Source organism: Ovis canadensis, chromosome 21, assembly GCF_042477335.2.
Source record: "Ovis canadensis isolate MfBH-ARS-UI-01 breed Bighorn chromosome 21, ARS-UI_OviCan_v2, whole genome shotgun sequence".
NCBI lineage: Eukaryota > Metazoa > Chordata > Mammalia > Artiodactyla > Bovidae > Ovis > Ovis canadensis.
This window is the reverse complement of record NC_091265.1, coordinates 53,031,946-53,052,256: the sequence shown is the minus strand read 5'-3', so window position 1 is coordinate 53,052,256 and position 20,311 is coordinate 53,031,946. Positions and strand designations below refer to the sequence as shown.

The 20,311-nt window shown below is 48.5% G+C and overlaps 1 protein-coding gene across 21 annotated transcripts in view; it reads right to left on the bottom strand.

Moving 5' to 3' along the window:
- CD6 (CD6 molecule) overlaps nucleotides 1–17,346 on the bottom strand; it is a 45,098-nt gene extending 27,752 nt beyond the window's left edge. For all 21 annotated transcript variants that reach the window (XM_069566508.1, XM_069566510.1, XM_069566509.1 and 18 more), the window contains exon 1: nucleotides 17,021–17,346. In XM_069566508.1, the coding sequence (XP_069422609.1) occupies nucleotides 17,021–17,081 (61 nt within the window). In that variant the 5' untranslated portion in view covers nucleotides 17,082–17,346. The remainder of the gene's footprint in view (nucleotides 1–17,020) is intronic.
- Between the last annotated feature and the right edge of the window lie 2,965 nt (nucleotides 17,347–20,311).

Below are 20,311 nucleotides of genomic sequence, written 5' to 3'. Positions count from 1 at the left end.
CCTATGGACTGTAGCCCACCCGGCTCCTCTGTCCATGGGATTCTCTAAGCAAGAATACTGGAGTAGGTTGCCATTTCTAGAAGGTTCTATAACAGGGTAATAACAACAGTTTTTATTACAGGTAGGTTTTTTCTTTGTATTCCCGGAGTTGCTAAATTCTGTAATTTTACATTATACGTAATGTAATGATGAAAATGAAAGCAACACTTTTTAAAAATGACAACATATGTGAAAAAAAAGCTTTGTGAATTGCTTGAATCATATCAATGCCCCTGCCAATGAGTCTTGTGTGCTTACTCGGATATTTTTTAAATTCTGTTGTTTTCATCACGATGCTTACAGAAAAGTACTATTATTCCCACTTTACACATGGGGAAATTTAGGGTCCAAGAGAGGTGGAGGAACTTTCCAGAACCAGGGCTCATAAGAGGCAAAGCAGGATTGGAACCCAGACAGAGGATTTCCTAGACTGCCTGCTCAGGAAGTTACTACAGGAGAGGCGACCTTTGAGCTAAGCCTTGATGGTCAACGGACATTTCTTTGGGGGCATATTTACTGAAACAAGAGCTTTATGTATGTTGTCACACAGAACCCACATGAAAACCCTGTGAGGAGGTGCTATTATGAGACCCATTTTACTGACAAAGAGGCTCAGAGGAACTATTACTAACCCAAGGTCGCAGAGCTTGGTGGTGACAGAGCCAGGGTAGAAATCCAAGTCTGTTCTCCAGAGTCACCCTTTCCATTGTACCAGGCAGCATCCGCAAGTGAGAGGAGGAGAGGGGCATTCTAGATAGGGGGGCACAGCACGTGCAAAGGCCCAGAGGCAGGATAGGGCCTGCCATGTTTAGCTAGAAACTCAGGTATGTGAAATGAAAGAATAAAATCCCCCAGAGCCCAGCCCTCTGGGCAAAGTGCAGGGTTGGGTTTCAGTGGAAGCTGAAACTCTGCTGGGTCATGCAGGATTTTCCAGGGGGCCCGTCCCCACCCACCGGCTCATAGGAGTGACTCTGGGTCAAAGTTGCCGAGAGCTGCTGGAGCAGCAGTTTCTGGGTAAATGAAGCTTGTGTGTAGGCAAGAGGTGAAAATCCCCCCAACTCTCAGGGGGTGATGCTGACACCTTCCTGAGATGGTCTATAGCCCCCTTAAGAGAAGGGCGCCCTTAATGTCAATATCTAGAAGCTGTTGGAAGTCACTGGCATCCTTCCTAGGAAGGCAACGCAGTCCTTCTCAGCAGGAGGTACCTTGGGCTTGGAACAGAATGGGGACCAACCCTGGCTCAGCATGTGTCCATCAGCCCCACCCCTCCCACCATCACCCACCTCCACTCTCTAAACAAATCCAGACCCAAATCCAGGTTCAGAGGGGAAGCTGAGAAGACACGGGGGAATGTTCAGCCTGAATTTCCAAGGCCATCTTGTGCCATTTAGCAGCCGAAGGCCAGCAGCGGTCAATGGCCACGTGGCCAACCAGACCCATGAGTTCAAGTGCAGGAGATAAATTTGGGTTCCCTGGGTGGTGGTAGCGTGTGTGTTTACCTGCTTTTACAAACAGCACATGCTCTCTAATTACTTTCCGTTGGACCCACTGAAGTCTCAGTTTTCCAGATGAGAACTCAAACTGACTTGCTCAAGGTCACAGGCAGTAAGAGATAGAGCCAGAATTCAGCTTCTGGTCTCTCTAAATTCAAGCCCACGTCTGGGCTGTGGGGCCGTAGCATCACCCCACGCTCCCCTTCATAAGTCTTGTCTAGGGAGCTTCCGAGGTGGCTCAAACCACTTTCACGTTCTTGCTTATCCCAAACCTTGGTCAGGAAGGTGCCCTTCCTCCCTTCCTTCCTTTCCTCTTTTCATGCCTCCTTCTCTTCTCCCTCCCTCCCTCCCTCCCTTCCAGCCAGGTTCTGTACCAGCCCCTCACCATGGTGGGGAACAAAGGTATATTCACAGTTGATTATGATCAAATAGAAGTGCTAATCCGAGCATCAGAACAAAGTGCTCTGCAAAGAATAGAGATGAGAGGCCATAACTTTGACAGGGACAGTTGAGAGGGGTCTCAGAGGATGAGTAGGAGTTCTCAAGGATGAGAATGTGATGGACAGCAGGAGATATCCAAGTCTTTGCCAAACAACCTGGGGGATCTAACATGTATCTTTCCAAAGGGTAAGCGGGCTTGGAGGCAAGAGCACGTGGGGCAGTGAAATTTCACTCTCCATGTCACCCTTTCTCCTCACCAGTAGCCTGGCAGCACGGGGCTTCCCGCATTCTTCCTCACAAAAGTGCTTGGGCCCTGACTTAAAAGCTGAGAAGACATTGTTGCTTTCTCAGCCCCTGAACCCCAATGATGGGTAACATCTCTGGCCAGTGTCTCTCCCCATGGTGTCAAAAGAAGCTTTAGGACTTCCCTGAGTGGTCCATTGGTTAAGAATCCTCCTGCCGATGCAGGGGACATGGGTACAACCCCTGGTGCAGGAAGATTCCACATATCACTGGGCAACTAAACCCGTGAGCCACAACTACCGAGCTGGCTCTCTAAAGCCCTCGAGCTGCAACTACTGACGCTCACACACCCTAGAGCTCGTGCTCTGCAACAAGACAAACCACTGCAATAAGAAGCCCACGCACCACAACTAGAGAGTATCCCTTGCTCACCACAACTAGAGAAAGCCTGTGCTCAGCAAAGACTCAGTGATGCCAGAAATAAACAAATTAATTTAAAAGATAAAATAAAGAAGCCTTTTAACTGGGGCAAGCAGAGAGCCAGCTGAATGTCTAGTCAGTGCCAAAGTATGCTGGACCCTTGGGAAGTTTTGCAGAGGTTTAAGGTGGGCATCCCAGGCTCTAGCATCCAACACCCACTGCTTTTGTATAAGTGTCTGGCTCAGCGAACTGACCTCCCAACCTATTCCCAGCTGCATCCCACCCTCCTAATCCACTCTGCTGGCTGGCAACTCTGTTTCTAAACTTCAGAGTCCTGGGGAGCAGAGACGTCAAGCCATCTGTGCAGGGCCAGGGTCAGCACAGCAGAGCTGGAAGCCGATGGGCTTCCCAGGTGGTGCTGGTGGTAAAGAACCCACCTGCCAATGCAGGTAGACGTAAGAGACACGGGCTCAATCCCTGGGTTGGGAAGATCCCCTGAAGGAGGACACAGCAGTCCACTTCAGTATTCTTGCCTGAAGAATTCCATGGACAGAGGAGCCTGGCGGGCTGCAGTCCATGGGGTCACAAAGAGTCGGACATAACTGAAGCGACTTAGCACACAGTCACAGGCTTTGAAGTCGAATCTCATCTCTTCCTCTTAATACTAGGATCTGGATTTCTTTTCTTTTCTTAAAAAGAAATTTTATTGGCATACAGTATTGACTTCCAATGTGGTGTTAGTTTCAGGCATACAGCAAAGTGAATCAGTTTTACGTGTAAACGTAGCCACTCTTCTTAACCTCTAGTATCCTCCGCGATCTTTGTCCACGAAAGTGGTGACATTAACAGCCAGCTCCTGGCAATGCTGGGAGATTGAAAGAGAAAATGATTGTCATGGGGCCTGACTCTCCCTAACTAGTCGGCACTGCGCTTACACAGTCCTTTACTGCAATTCTGAAGCCCTCGGAAACCACTGGGTTTTTCATAACTCTGTGAGTGGCCTTCCTGACCTGAAATGATGCAGGGTTGTTTCATGGTCTTTATTTATTCTGTACGGTGTGAAAAAATCATATATTTTGCTGCAAAAATATTAGTGTACTTGGTTACAGGGGCTACTCAGGCCCCTGCTGAGACATTATATAGCATATGCTAATACTTCACTTCAGAGAGCAAGAATTGGGATGCTGACATTCCAGTCATACTCATTTTCCCTCAGAGAGGTTCAGAAACTTGCCCAAGGTCACAGAGGAGGTGGCGGAGCTTGAGAGCAAATGCTGGTCTCTGAGACCCCAGAATTCACATGCTCACAGCCATTCTGATAAACATTCATCAGAGCCAACACAGTGCCCCTCAGCGCACCCACCTCCATACTGATGAGGCTAAACACCCACCACGCCCAGAGCTTCACACAGTCCCTCTTCGAGAACGAAACGCCATGTTGTGTGAGGGTGCTGGGTGAGATCTCTTTTAATGTGGCTATTATAACATTTTTACAATAAGGATGACTAATGCTTACATTGTGTTTGAATTCTCAGCTGGAACTGGGTGGGAGTCACAAGGAGAGATGGCAGAATAGAGACTAGCCATTATTATGACCTTGGGTAAGTCCCTGTCCCATTTTGGGCCTTAGGGTCTCCACGGTGAAAATGGGTGAGTTGGGCAAGCTGGGGTCAGCCAGAGGGGTTTGGGTTCTGTTGCCTCCAATGGCCCCTGATTTGAGGCTGCCAAGCAGACAGTGCTTCAGAACACAGCTCCCACTGTCCCTACCACCTCCACCCAGCTGGTCCTTCCACCAGCTATGCAGTATTTCCTAAGCAGATGACCTTCAGATTCAAGATTAAAATGTATTGAATCCCATAGTAAGCAAAGGATTCCTTTTCCAGTTCTTCAGTCCTGGGGATTGCAAGTCTTATTGTCATGCTTCTCTATTTTAATGTCTAAGATTTTTTAACACAAGGAGAGCTGACTTAGGTTTGGATAGCAGGCTAGTGAATGACACAGTCGTTCTGAGGGACTCATCTGTTTATATGGATATAATCAACTTATTGAAGTAACATTGGTTTGAGATATAGGAAACCTGGAGACTTTCAAGGTTTAAATAAACTTACTTAGATTTACATACAAAGTCGACTATAAAAAATATTTGTTAAGTAACTGTATATACATAAGGACTTTCCCGATGGCTTAGGACTTTCCCTCATATACATAAGGACTTTCCCGATGGTAAAGAATCTACCTGTAATGCAAGAGCCACAGGAGATACCGGTTCAATCCCTGGGTCAGAAAGATCCCATGAAGAAGCAAATGGCAATCCACTCCAGTATTCTTGCCTGAAAAATCCCATGGACGGAGAAGCCTGGCTGCCTACAGTCCAAAGGGTCAAAAAGGGTCAAGCAGGACTGAGTGAGTAAGCACAAGGATGAATCATATCACATCCTTGTACACTTAAAACTCTCTGATTCCCCATTTCCTCTGGATTAATTCCAAGTCCACACTGATGTTTTCCTTGACACTGCCAACCTTTCCATCTCCGGCTCCCCCTCCCTCTGTGATCTCCTCCAGCGTGTCAACCTCACTTCCGCCTCAGGGCCTTTGCACCTGCCATGCCCTCTGCCTGGAATGTCCTACTCCCTGATCTCGGCAAGGCCGGCTCATTTCATCAGTCAGATCTCTGCTCACAGGCTCTCAGAGGCCTGTCCTAAATCTCCATTCCAGTCTCTCTATCTGCCTTCCTTGGTTCTACTTCCCCTATAGCACATATTCCTCTCTGAAATGATACTATTTTAAAAATGTTTTGGGGGAGTTCACCTCAAGGCCTGTGGGACCTTAGTTCCCTGATCAGGAATCGAACCTGCACTCCCTGTATTGGAAAGCCAAGTCTTAACCACTGGACTTCCAGGGAAGTCCCAATACTAATTTTTTAATGTGTTTATTTGTTTATCTATTTTCTACTCTAGAATATAAGCTCCTTAAAGTCTGGAGCTTTGTCCCACTTCCTCTGTGGCTGAAAACAGTGCCCGCTCATAATAGGAGCTCCACAAATGAGTGGTAGGAAGCTGTAAAGGTGAAGGGAGGGCTGCCAGGGAGCAAGGCAGAGCCCACCGGGCACAACAAGGAGGCCGGCAAGATGGCGGCCATCAGAGGCTCAGCCTGAGGGCTCTCACACATGGCCCCGTCAGCCTTCCAGACACTGAGCCAACTGGTTCCCACCCACTGAGCCAGCAGAGAAAGCCATGGCAGCAATTATACCTGTGAAAGAATGAAGGCTTTACAACATCACCATCAAGACACTATCATGATAACTGATTCAGACTGGAATCAGCCATAATATTACTAGGAGTGGATAAAGATTTGAAGAGGACCAAAATATTTATATATTCTCAGAGACTCTGCCCATAAGAGACATATTCATTACAAAGGAGATGAGTGACTTTACCTGCAGACAGCACCTTAATCCAAGCAACCCAAGGGAGACCACTGGTAATGGGATGAGCTGATACTACGTCCGAGAAGGACTCGGCTTCATTTTTGTGAAACTCCTGACAAAATAAGAACAACTAATCACGAGGGACCTTCAGACAAGCCCTGATGAGGAATATTTTATAGAAAAACTAGCCTGCACTCTTCAAAAGGATCAATACCATGAAAGAGAAAGAAAATCTGAGCAAATGCTCCAGAAAATCAGGAGAGTGAAACACAATACATTCCACAGAATTTTCTTTTGCCTCTAAGGCAAATTGCCTTGGAAACATCTCAGAGAGTTCTGTAGATTATTTTTGTAGTGATGTTAATCACCTGATTTTGAGAAATGCACTGTGGTTACATAAGAGAACGCTCTTTTTTTTTTTTTTTTAGGACATATTGACATATTTAAGAGAAGGGGCCATTATGTCTACAACTTGCTCTCAAGTGGTTTAAGAAAAAAATGTGGTAGAAAAATAGAGAAAATTATAAAAAGTATTAACCAGTCAGGGAGTCTGAGTAAAGAGCACAAGGAAAATCTTTGTATTATTTTTGCAGCTTTGCAGGAAGTCTAAAATTGCGCTGAAATAAATTTAAAAAAAAACTAACTAAAATACTGAGCTAGAAAGAAGGCTAGGAATTGAGGAGCCGTTGAGATGGTGGAGGCAAAGTGGCTGCAGGAAGCCAGCTCCCCGCTTCACAAGGCTGACCTCTTAGAGACCAGGGTCAGTTGTGTTCACCTTAAACCATGTCAGCCCACAGCGCTTCCCTGACAGATCCATATCGAGGTGGGGGAACTGAGGACGCATGTGGGCCCTCTGAGTAATGTGTGGAAGGGACCCAGGGCACAGCCTGCAGAGCAAACTTCTCACCCCTGACCATGACCCTGGGTGTCTCACTCCCCACTTTGCACCTCACTTCCCTCCTCTGACAAATGGGTAGATGTCAGTGACTGGCAGCCCTCTGGCGATGAAGTCTTCCAACTCAGCTTGTCGTTGTTGTTCAATCACTAAGTCGTGTCTGCCTCTTTGCGACCCCATGGACTGCAGCACGTCAGGCTCCCCTGTCCTTCACCATCTCCCGGAGTTTGCTCAAACTCATGTTCATTGATTCGGTGATGCCACCCAACCATCTCATTCTGATATTTCTAGAATCCCATCTGGAGAGTACAGCATATCTCTCCAAGAAACTCGATTCATTTGGCAAGTATGTTTACTTTAGCCGAAGGAAAGACAGAAAGGTGGTCTCGCTGAGCAGAATGAGGAGTGAACGTTCTCCCCGTGCTGGGCACGCCTCTCCACCTCTGCCCCCACTCCCCCACCCCAGCTCTGCTCCCAGGCACCCCTCCTGGAAGAGACGAACACAACTAGCAAAAACTTATACCGAAGTATAGAGAAAATCTTTCCTGAAGCCCTATTTCGGAAGAGGCAGCTGGTAGGGATGGGTTGGTCAGAGACCAGAAAGCCACTCTGGTCCCGGTTCAGTCAGCAACTGTCTGCATGGCTGCAGTTTTCCGAGCATCACTCCTGCAAGATGGCAGAGCCACGCATGGCTTTGCACACAGCTGAGGACACAGTGACTTCACCTTTGTTCTCCTCGGCTCAGGGCTCAGTAGGTGATTTTCAAATTGAAAGCGGGGCACTCAGATAAGACCCTCAGGACACCTTGAGAAGCTGTCAGCTCTGAGGAGCCCCTCATTCAGGACCCCACAGCCCAGGCCGCCAACCCTCCACGCAGACTCCCTGAGCTGGGCTGGCCCTACCTGGAGAACCCAGCCTGGTTCAGGGTCACAGTGGAGTGGTCAGGGTGACCTGGAAACTTAGACGCTGGAACTTCTAATGTGTTCTGCCATCTCTGATACACAGTGGAGATCTGGGGCATCCCCCTCGCAGGGGAAAAAAAGGGGGTCTCTTTTCCATTACACTACCCTAATCCAGCATTCCCCAAGGCCCCCACGGGCTCCTCCCCAGCCCATCTGCCCTGCCTCCCTGCCCGGGCTGGCCTCTTGGGGGCTGCTTCAGCTGCCGTTTTTAGGCAGAGGCAGTTTGGCCGCAAGAGTCTACAAAATGGTGGGCGGAAACCCGGGCTTCCCTCCGCTGTCCCCGAGAGCTCCCGCCCTGAGGCCCAGCTCCACACCCTAGCCGTGGGGCTCTTTGGGGCCCCAGGGAGCCCTGAGTTTCCCCAGGTACTTCACAGCCAACATCTCATGCAGCCTCATCCCAACCCGGGGCTCCGGAGGTTGCCACTGATCCCGCTTTACAACTGGGGAAACCGAGGCTAGGTGGAAGCTCGACTGGCCAGGAAATGGCTTCTGACACACAAGCCCCTTCTAGAGTTTCTTCACACTCATTCCATGACAGCCTAGCTGAGGTGAAGACTCTCCAGAGAATGGGAGACCTTTCCTAGAAAAATTGATGTGGATGGGTTCCCAAACCCTGCCATCTTCCAGGGCAGGGAAACATTACGAATTTGGAGGCCCAGGCAGCACAGTGGATAAGAATCCGCCTACCAGTGCAGGGGACATGGGCTCAATCCCTAGGCCAGGAAGATTCCACATGTCTCAGAGCAACTAAGCCAGTGCACCCCAACTACAGAGCCCTTGTGGTGCAGCTCCTGAAGCCTGAGCGCCTAGAGCTTGTGCTCCGCAATAAGAGAAGGCACCACAATGAGAAGCCTGCAAGAGTTGCCTCAACTCACCGCAACTGCAAGAGAAACCCCATGTAAAGCAAGAAAGACACCAATGCAGCCAAAAATAAATTAATAAATAGAATTTTTTAAAAAAGATCTGGCACCTAATAGTTAGCTGCGAGCCTTGTTAAAAACAAGGGGCCCCAAATGGGGTTGCTTATGCTAAGCCCCACATCACCAAGTCGAGACTGTATGGTTTCACCTGACCAGGGCTAGTTAAGTCATCTGCCTGTTAGACCCTGCCATTCCTAAAAGAAAGCAATTTTGTGATAACCAACAAAGACCTACTGTATAGCGCAGGGAACTATACTCAACATTTTGCAATAACCTATAAGCGTAAATAATCTGGAAAACATAGATATATGTGTATGCATAACTGAATCACTTTGCTGTATACCTAAAACTAACAGAGCATTGTAAACTCTGCTCAGTGTTATGTGACAGCCTAAATGGGAGAGGGGTTTTGGGGAGAAAGGATACATGTATTTGCATGGCTGAGTCTCTTCACTGTTCACTTGAAACTACCACATCATTGTTAATCAGCCATACCCCAATACAAAATTTAAAGTTTAAAGTTCGAAAATAAAATAAAAATCCCCTTATATACCTATCCTTTCTGTCAGAGCGCATGCTGCCGATTCTAACTGCTTTTTGCTCTTTAAAATTTTTACTGCATTAAAAGATTTTAATATGCCTCAGTTAATCTTTCAACCGACTCTTCGCTGTGCCATACAGGAAAAATCACTTCACCTCTCTGAGCCCCTGACACTTGATCAGTAAAGTGGCACTCATAATCAGACTTCACAGGGCTGTGAGCAGGGCAAGACAGGTGTATGATTTACAAAGCACTGCCCAGTTGGCCTGGCGCAGGCAAATGTACGGTCTGTGTGGGCCGTCTCTGTGCCAATCTCTGTGCCTGGCATGCTCACTGCATCCTCTTGATACAGCAGTCTGGGTGAATCAACAGATAGAGAGCCTGCCACACAGCTCTTCTGGGCTCTGGGGCCCTACCCACCCAACAGGCCTTCGGCCTTGCTCTCCAGATTCTGCTGAAATGGTCCTTTTGCCTGAAATGCCTTTTTTTTCCCTTTAACTTTTTAATTTGAAATTATAGACTCACAAGAAGTTGCCAGAATAGCACAGAGAAATCCCAGATACAGAAGAACACAGAAAAATCCAGCTTCCCTGGATGGTGACCCACTCTAAAACTAGAGTAACTCACCAAAACCAGGAAGTAGATACCCACACAACACAAGGATCTGACCAGGTTTTGCAGGCATTCATTTTTTTTTAATGTCAAAGAAAGTAAATAAAAATTTTTTTAAAGTGTCTTTGGGCCTAAGATATCTTTTGCCATCATATTTTGGTATGCAAAGCCTTCTTGTCCCCATGTTCAGCCCCTCTCTGGCAAGTTCAAGCTCTCCCTATTCTGATTTCCAGCTCCCGGAAACTGTGCAACCCAGTGATGGAGAACGTGGGTTTTGGAGATCTAAAACCCGTGTTTTAAACTCAGCATCATGGACTTAAATCCATGGAGTTAAGCTCAGCATCAGCCACAGACTGGGGCAAAGCACAGAACTTTCTGAGCCTCTGTTTTCCCACCTATCAGTATAAAATGGGAGCAAGCACCCCAATGTCAAGGGAGGACAGAATAATCATGGCTGGTGCTTGGAGAATGCAAGTCCCCTGCAATGGATGGTGGTTATGACTGTCATCAGATTGCACCTGTTGTCACATCTACCCTGGGCTGACCCTTGTATGTTTTACCACCGTTTCCTGTGGCTCAGCTGGTAAAGAATCTGCCTGCAATGCAGGAGACCTGGGTTTGATCACTGGGTTGGAATGATCCCCTGGAGAAGGGAAAGGCTACCCACTCCAGTATTCTGGCCTAGAGAATTCCATGGACTTTGTAGGCCATGGGTCACAAAAAGTCGGACACAACTGAGCCACTTTCACTTCAACATTTAACACGTTCAATGTTAAGCCTTCATATCTCAGTGCCAGCTCAGGGCCTGGCACACAGTGAGTGAGTATGAAGTCACTCAGTTGTGTCCAACTCTTTGTGACCCCATGGACTGTAGCCCACCAGGCTCCTCTGTCCATGAAATTTTTCAGGCGAGAGTACTGGACTGGGTTGCCATTTCCTTCTCCAGGGGATCTTCTTGACAGATGTTAAATAAATGCAGATAAATGGAGCCCTCTGCTATGCAAGCTCTCCTTTGGCTTATCGTACCTCTTTGACATGGTGTCTCTTTAGCTTCACTTAGATCATTCCTGGCCTGGTGGGCAGGGTACATGCACAGCAAGTCCGTGAAGGTGGAGCCTTGTGGTGGGAGGCAGCCCATTTGCTCTCATCCATCCCTTAAAAGCCTTTTGGGGGCCCCAGGATCCATCCCTGAGGCCCCTTGGGGCCATCCCTGGACCCAGTATTAAGGCTGCAAGCCTGGGAGGATACAATATCTGGGAGAGATGCCTCATCCTTGGAGAGCAGCCAGGCGGGAGACAGGCCAGGCAGCCTTTCGCTGGGGAGAGAGCTCAGAGCTGCCAGTCAGGAGACCTCAGCTCAAGCCCCGGCAGGTCTTAGCCACAGACTTCGGACAGGGCTGAGCCTCGCTAAACCTCAGTTTCCTCACCTACACAATGGGGTCTTCATGTGGGTAAACGAGCTTATGGTACAAACGACATTATGTTAACCACTAAATCCTGTCCTTACACATATGAGATCTTTGTCCTGGCTGTGTAACATTTATAAGTTCACATTTAAGTGGTCACTGACATGGTATTAAATACCACAGGTCTGACCAGAAATGAATAACATTTTTCCATGATGTTTATTTTCACCATTATTACCATTCAGGTGATTGACAATGGCTTTAAGGCAGCAATATATAGGTTTTGTGTTTTTTTTTAAGTAAATGTCTTTATACTTGTAAGCATCTATTAAGAATATTAAGCAAATGGTCAGGTAGAATGGCAGCTTTAGTAAACACCTAGAAGGGGCAGGAATGTGGACGGCCAGAAAATGCTGCTCTTCTAACGCACCTCGCCCTGACCAGATGTGGGGAGGGGGGCAGTGATGAGGGTGGGATGGAGGAGTTGGAAGACCCTGAGACTGGGGAAAACAAGGGATCCGGGCATTCCAGCCCCACCAGGGTCTGCTCAGTGCAGGGCTGAGAACCCAGCATGGGATTTAGTTGTGGTCCATGCAGGGGGATGGCGAAGGCTGCATGCCAGGGTGTGTGTGCGGTGAGTGGAGGGGGGAGGGGGTCTTTTCCTCCAGGCCCCTGTCCCAAAGCCTCAAATGGACCACCTGCCCCCTTGTCCCAGGGGGACGACTGATGCTTTAGCCTCAGAATCTGACAGCTGGGGTCCCAGCTTAATTCTCGAGCGTTTCTGTAAGAAATGAGGCTGACTCAGAGCAGGCTTCAATATATGTGAACTGAATGAGGGATGCTGTGGGTAGTGTTTCTCACTCCTTCTGGATCCCTCTGGAATCATCTATGTTAGGCTGACTATGCCAGCCCCAACGCCCTAGGAGCTGCCTTGTCTTGTGTTACCACCCTGGTGACAGAGGTGGCTGTCATATATTATTCATAGATGGTTGAGTCTTCCCAGACAGGAAGAATATGGGAGATTTAAAAAAAAAAAAAAGAATAGTAACCATTTGTTTAATTTAATCCAATCAAGTGGTAAAAGCCCATGAGTTAGGCTCCCCCATTGCTGGGATTCTCCAGGCAAGAACACTGGAGTGGGTTGCTTAGGTTTGTGAAATCTGGATTGTGTGTGGAGAGCCCAGTCCAATCAGAGGGCATGAGCTATCCATCAGCAGCACAAGAGAATGCTATCTCATATTTTGGCAAAACAATAAAAAAAAGCTGTCCTCATCTCAGTCCACTGATATAGAAACTCCAGCCTGCTTGGGATAAGTCAAGTTACCTGCAGTGGTACAACTATTTTCTCCTTGGTAAGTGGCTTTTAAGCCCAGGAAGATTAGAATTTAAAATACACAGGTAATGAAAAACATAAAAATCCATAGTATTTGTATCTTTTTGTCAAGTTTAAGTTGGGTCAGATTCTGCATGTTGGTGTATAAAATCCTGTATTTTAGTGTTTAAGAATTTTTGGCTACTAGAGTTTCTTGGAGAAGGCAATGGCACCCCACTGCAGTACTCTGGCCTGGAAAATCCCATGGACAGGGGAGCCTGGTAGGCTGCAGTCCATGGGGTCGCTAAGAGTCGGACACGACTGAGCGACTTCACTTTCACTTTTCACTTTCATGCATTGGAGAAGGAAATGGCAACCCACTCCAGTGTTCTTGCCTGGAGAATCCCAGGGACAGGGAAGCCTGGTGGGCTGCTGTCTATGGGGTCGCACAGATTAGGACATGACTGAAGCGACTTAGCAGCAGCAGCAGCAGCAGCAGAGTTTCTCATGTCTGTGACTGAGTAATTGACTCCAGTTGAAATTTTAACCTAAAAAATTAGGAGAATTTGACAATGTCTGTAAACATGATCAAACTACTTAAGAGAATCTAATATTCACTTTGTTTATAACTTAGTTTTTTAGATTTATGAGAATTATTTTAAATCCTTGGTAAGGCTGTGTTTCTTAAAGGTATTTGAGGCATTTATAAGACAATCAAGTACATTCAATTTATAAATGCAGTGTCTGAAAGAACGCACGGCAACCCACTCCAGTTTTCTTGCCTGGAGAATCCCAAGGATGGAGGAACCTAGCAGGCTACAGTCCAGGGGGTTGCAAGAGCTGGACATAATTGAAGTGACTTACAAGTACCCACGCATAAATGCAGTGTAGAATATCTAAGGCAGTGATCTCTAGTATAAATGTAATATACGCTCCATACATCATTTTAAATTTTCTGTCAGCCACATTTTTAAAAAGGAATAGGTAAGCTTAATTGTAACAGTAGTACTTTTACCTAACATATCTAAAATATTTTCATTTCAATGTGTAATTAATATAAAATTTATTAATGAGTTATTTTTTACATTCTTTCTCTGAACCCATCTCTAAACTCTGCTGTGTATCTTACATTCTTAACACATCTCCCTTCGGATGACCACATTTGGACAGCACATTGTAGTGGCAGCTAAATTAGACATCACAGATCTAAGGGAATTAAATCAGCTACATTTGTAAGTGGTATTTATTATTTAAGGAGGCTTACTCTGTTCAACCTGACTTGCTGAAATATTAATCAGAGTCCTTGAGAGCCATTGTTTAAAAGCTATTGGACTTATAAAGAAAATGAGGTCTGTGTATTTACAAGGCAAGGAAATAATAGATGTTTTTTAAAAAGTTTTTAATTTAAGAAGTTATTTTTTCAAGTGACCATATATAGCCTTTCCAAGTGCACAGCAGCAGCCCTTGAGGACCTCGCCAACCATAGTCCAGATGGAATTCGAGTCACTGGCTTCGGTTCGGCCCTGGCAGGAATGGCTAGATTCTTTGTTCCCGCGTCTCTCATAGTGTCAGATATGATGGTGCCCTTCAGGACTGTCTGTCCAAAGCTCCCCGTTCCACACAAACTGAGGTCTAAAGCTGAGAAGCCCTACTACAATGTGACTGAGAGGCAGGGTGACAGGGATCCATCGATGGTCTCCTGACTCCCCCACTCACCCCTCCCAAACTCCCCAGTCAGGGGTTTCTGGCTCCTTCTCTCCACCTCTCCACCCACCCCTGGCTGATCTGGAAATTGAGGCAGAACTGGAGGGTAGGTGGACCAATAGGTCTCCGGCCCAGGCCTCTAGGGAGCACCAAGGGAGAACTGGGAAGCATCGGTCTCTAGACCCTGGTCCCTGCCCTGGTCACTCATCAGGACAGACTGCTGAGAGGCCGGCCCAGAATCCAGGCCAGCCTAGCCAGAGAAACTGCTCTGCAAGGCCCAGGATGGAATCTGAAGCTGGGACTGCAAAGGGGAGAAGGACAGGGGAGGCCAACCCAACTCCAAAGAGCCATGATCAGGTCCACCACGACATGAGAGAGCCAGACTCCACGTGCCACACGCCTGGTAAGCTGCCCGGGCCACATGCAGCCATGGGGGCAAAGCCCTGGAACTTCTTCATGGACCTCATCCTCCCAGCTCCCCTTCCTTCCTCCCTCTTCTCCGCTGCTTTTCTTTCTTTGCTTTTCTCAAGTTCCCTTCTGCCCGAGTGCCCCTATTGTCAGGCCATATTTCCAAGAACTAGGATCTATACCTCTGGGCACCCTTAGGAGGGTTGAAGGGAGCAACATTTAATGCCATTTAATCACAGAGCAAGGAAACTATTCCCGTCTAAAGGGCTTTCTCCTGGAGGAGGAAATGGCAACCCACTCCAGTATTCTTGCCTGGGAAATCCCCTGGACAGAGGAACCTGGCAGGCTACAGTCCATGGGGTCACAAAGACTGATACTATGAACAAAAGGGCTCTCAGTCCCCTTGAACAGTCAAGACAAAAATCACAGTTTGGAGGCAGGATGTCTTTATCACCTCTGTATCTCCCCTTTAACAAAGAGGGCTGGCTTTGGGCTCAAGGGCCGTTACATTCTTTTAACTGTCTGCTAACAAGTCGTAAGAACTGGTTTTCACTGCCATATATTTTTATGCTTATCTTTTCCTTTTATTTGTGGCAAATGATGTCAGTTTTCCATGTGTAAATTGTGACATAAAGTTTCCTTTCAAAACTGAACTTGTATTAGTAACAAGTGAGTCAATTGAGCATAAAGGCAATTTTGAAAACACGAGGTAACAATCCTGAGAGTGGAGTGGGCTGGGCAGAGCCAAGGTGAAGTGTAGAGAACAGGCCCCAGGTGCCCTCCACTCCACCTTCCTCGGCTCTGCCCAGCCCGGGTTCCCACCTCCATTCAGACACCGTGCAAGGCCAGATCCCAGGGCCTGCAGGCCTTTCAGACCCGAAGCTGAAGCCAGCCACTCATGAAAAACAGAGGATAGAGATGCAGAGTGAGGGGCCATCTGTCTGTCCAGCTCAGAGGCAGAAAGTGGCCGAGCTCCGGAAGCTCCTGGTAGAGTGAGAACAGGCAAGGCCTCTCTTCCGGCCACCCATACGGTGCCAAAGTCATACCCATACCCACTCCAGAGCTAATCAGTTTTTCCTGAAGCAGTGTGAAGTCAGGAGGCTGGAAGTACATGCCTCTAGACACGTGGAGGCAGAGAGAAGAGCCCTCCACAGCTTCCCAGATGCTCCAGGTTTCCCGACGGCGCCTTCCAGGGTCTCCCTCACATCAAACTGAAAGCACTTAGCATCCCCATCTCCTTACTCTCCAGACGTGAGGGCCCAGAGCAGCAGGACCTCTGCCACCTTGAACCCCACCCTCTGTGGGGGACCAACAAGCATCCGATGAGCATAGCCCAGTGCCCAAACCTTTCCGCCATCTTTTGCCTGGCCCAGGTCACTCCAGGGGGTGCCTTGGTCCCCATGAGGGCCTCAGGATCAGAAAGGAGCTGGCTCTCAAGAGACTTTCTGCTCATTTGTGCCCTAAATCAGGGGTCCCCAACCTCTGGGATCTAACGCCTGATGATCCGAGGTGGAATTGATGTAATAATAATAGAAATAAAGTGCACAGTAAATAGAATGTGTTTGAATCATTCTGAAACCATCCCACCCCCACCTTGGTTGGTGGAAAATAAAAAATGTCTTTCACAAAACTGGTCTCTGCCACCCAACAGGTTGGGGAACACTGACCTAAGCTACCCCCAATGGAGTCACCAGAGGCCAGCTGTCCCCTACATTGCTTGGCTTCCCCGAATTCTGTTACAGGACGACTCTACCATGCGTGGTACAAGCCTGGTGAACCCAGAGCCTCTGCTTTGGGGTTGAAAACACAACCATCAGTGAGCCTGCTTCTCTGAAAGGAAAACGGTTTCTTCCAGAAAGTTGGCCAGAAATCCTTAGCCTATGGATGAGAGGTGTCTCCTTCCTCAGACACTGGGAGCCCATTGATAAGAAGCTTGCATGCTGCCCACATTATTTGACCCACAGGGGTCCTCTTAGCACTGTCCAGGCATAGCCCCAGCCCCTCACGGGGATGCCTATACCCTCCCTGGGCTCCGAATGCTGTTGGCACAGCTGGGACCATCCTGGTACCAGACTGTAGTCTTAGCTAGAAGGCTCCAGAAAGGCTCCATGAGCATGAGGAAACAGCCAGAAAGGGGGCCTGGAGGGCAGATTCCAGGCCCTCCCCGCAGGAACGGCAGGAGGTGAGGAGGGGGCTACCTGAGAGAGCTGCCGTCAGCAATCCAGCAACCACGAAGAAGAGCGCCATGTCTGCCACCATCTCCGACCGCTATGCGTGCCCGCTGGTGGGAAGCACCATCCCAGGGCCAGGAGGTGGACAGGCCGCTGAGGGCCCCTCGCAGCTGCTCTGTCCCTGGTTGCTCCTGTCTGTAACTCTTTCTCTGCAGAAGACGGCACCCTTTGCACGCATGCGGCCAAGCCCAGCCTGCGAGTGTCTCTCACGCCTCTGTGCTCTACTTGTGGTTTCAGTCTCCAGGAAGCCAGGCTGGTAATATAGGTGAGGAGAGCCCAGCTGCCTCTACTGCGAGGGCACCAAGCCTGGCTAAACCCTAAGAGTCTCAGAGTGAGACACACACACACGCGCGCGCGCGCGCACACACACACACACACACACACAGGGGCCCAAGGGTCTCCTGAGGAAGAGGGGAGCAGAGCGGGGCAAGCCTCAGTTCTGGAGATCTGGTACATAGTAAGTAGATGCTCCATCAATACATGTTGGAAAAGTGAAGGAGCGACCCAGTTCGATCCTAGTCCATGAGCTCTGGCTCACAAGATGGGATTGAATCCCATGCTTTCCCTTGCTCTCAGGTGCCATGATGAATGGGAAGGAGAGTGTAGCTTTGCACTTTTAAGAGGGAGAGACTCCGCCTCCGCTTGAACATCGTAAATCAGAACAGTCCTGAGAGATGGTTTTCCCCCACCTCCTTCTGCAGCTGGAGCCACCCCCAGAGATGGCACGGAAGGCTCCAGTTCTCCCTATACCCCTGGGTCCCGTTTATCCCTCTGTGGGAGGCAGGCGTGGGAGCTGGGCCCAGAAGGATAAGCAGGTTTTCAACTGGGCAGCGTTGCGTGGAAGCTGCTGGGCCTTGAGGAGGGGCAGGAGCGGAAAGGCAGGGGGCTTTCCAGGGGCCGAGGCGGGCCCCCCAGGGCTCCTTGGGAAGTGCTGAGTTGTCCAGTTGGGCTGCAAAGAAAGTTCCAAAAGAGGCAGGGATCAAGCCCAAGCGTAATTAATTCACCATTGTGCTCCCTAGGGGGTCTACATGCTCGTTAAGTCACTTCAGTCGGGTTCAACTCTATGTGACTCTATGGACTTTAGCCCACCAGGCTCCTCCGTCCATGGGATTCTTCAAGCAAAAATACTGGAGTGGGTTGCCATGCCCTCCTCTAGGGGATCTTCTCAACCCAGAGATTGAACCTGCATCTCTTATGTCTCCTGCGTTTTCAGGCAGGTTCTTTACCACTAGTGTCACCTGGGAAGCCCAGGGGACCTACAGCTAATGCCAAATAAATGTTGTTGAATCAACGAAGGAACCGCTCACTTAATCTGGTCGTTCAAATAGAACCCATGAAGAAGTTGAGTCCAAGTCCAGGGGAGTCTGTTTCTCTCCTGACCCTTCCCTGATATGACTCCATCTCAAATTCACGAAGCCTGGCCTGACACTGCCCTCATCCTCACTTGTCTTCATCTCCCTATCTGTTGAATGGGGAGGGGACATCTGAAGTTGCTGGTTGTAGAGCCACAGGGAGCCAGGTCCCCTTGGGTAAACTCTACCCAGCTCCAGAGTGGAAGAAGTTCTGGCACCAGCTGAGGCTGCCCTCTTGTGGACGGTTCTGAAAGCGCATACGGCAGATAACTGCCTCCCACTTCCATTTTCAACTCCAGTAAGAAACACGAAGCTCAACATTCAGAAAACGAAGATCATGGCCTCTGGTCCCATCACTTCATGGGAAATAGATGGGGAAAGAGTGGAAACAGTACCAGACTTTATTTTTGGGGGCTCCAGAATCACTGCAGATGGTGACTGCAGCCATGAAATTAAAAGACGCTTACTCCTTGGAAGGAAAGTTATGACCAACCTAGATAGTATATTCAAAAGCAGAGACATTACTTTGCCGACTAAGGTCCGTCTAGTCAAGGCTATGGTTTTTCCAGTGGTCATGTATGGATGTGAGAGTGGACTGTGAAGAAGGCTGAGCGCCAAAGAATTGATGCCTCTGAACTGTGGTGTTGGAGAAGACTCTTGAGAGTCTCTTGGACTGCAAAGAGATCCAACCAGTCCATTCTGAAGGAGGTCAGCCCTGGGATTTCTTTGGAGGGAATGATGCTGAAGCTGAAACTCCAGTACTGTGGCCACCTCATGCAAAGAGTTGACTCATTGGAAAAGACTCTGATGCTGGGAGGGATTGGGGGCAGGAGGAGAAGGGGACAACAGGGATGAGATGGCTGGATGGCATCACCGACTCGATGGATGTGAGTCTGAGTGAACTCCGGGAGTTGGTGATGGACAGGGAGGCCTAGCGTGCTGCGATTCATGGGGTCGCAAAGAATCGGACACGACTGAGCGACTGAACTGAACTGAACTGAACTGAAGGAACACTTAGTGAGACCCCTTTTGGAGGAAGAGATGAAACCACAGCCCTGCCCTCAAAGAGTTCGCAAACACAGGTGAGCAACCGCGGGCCAGAGTAGGATGAGCACAGTGGGCAGTCTCCTGCTGATAAGCAGCATCCTGAGAGACACGTTTGGTTGGGCAGGAGAGATGGTTAAGCCTCCCTCTCTGGCAATATAGGAAATGGTAAGTGCTGGAAAGCTCTCCTGAAATAAAACACACACAAAACCTGGATTAAAATATTATAAAGCAGAAGTCCCCAGCCTCTGGGTAACCTCCTGTCAGATCAGTGGCAGCCCTGGATTAGAAATAAAGTGCATAAAAAATGCAATATACTCAAAGTATCCTGAAACCATCCCTCTGCCTGGCAAATGAAAAAATTGTCTTCTACGAAAATGGTTCCTGGTGCCAAAAAGGTTTAAGGATGTGTGCATGCAGGCATGCTCAGTCATATCCGATTCTTTGGGATCCCGTGGACTGTAGCCCACCAGGCTCCTCTGTTCATGGGGTTTCCCAAGCAAGAATACTAGAGTAGGTTGCCATTTCCTCCTCCAGGGGATCTTCCAGACCAAGGGATCAAACTCACATCCCCTGCATTGCAGGTAGATGCTTTACTGCTGAGCCACTGGGAAGAAAAGAGTTTGGGGGACCACTGTATAGAGCATCTTTAGAAAAGTCTAGCAGAGGTGGCACTAAATTAAGGTTAATTGTTGGAATTCAGAAGTGACAAAAAGCGCAAATCCAAAGAGGTCGCTGAAAGCAGAAGCTGAGGTTACAAGACCTTCAGTTTGAAGAGACAAAACCTAGAGCTTGAGCAAAGAGTAAAACAGAATCAGGAACCTCCCATTCAAAGCAAAGCAGTGAACAACACCCACAGTGG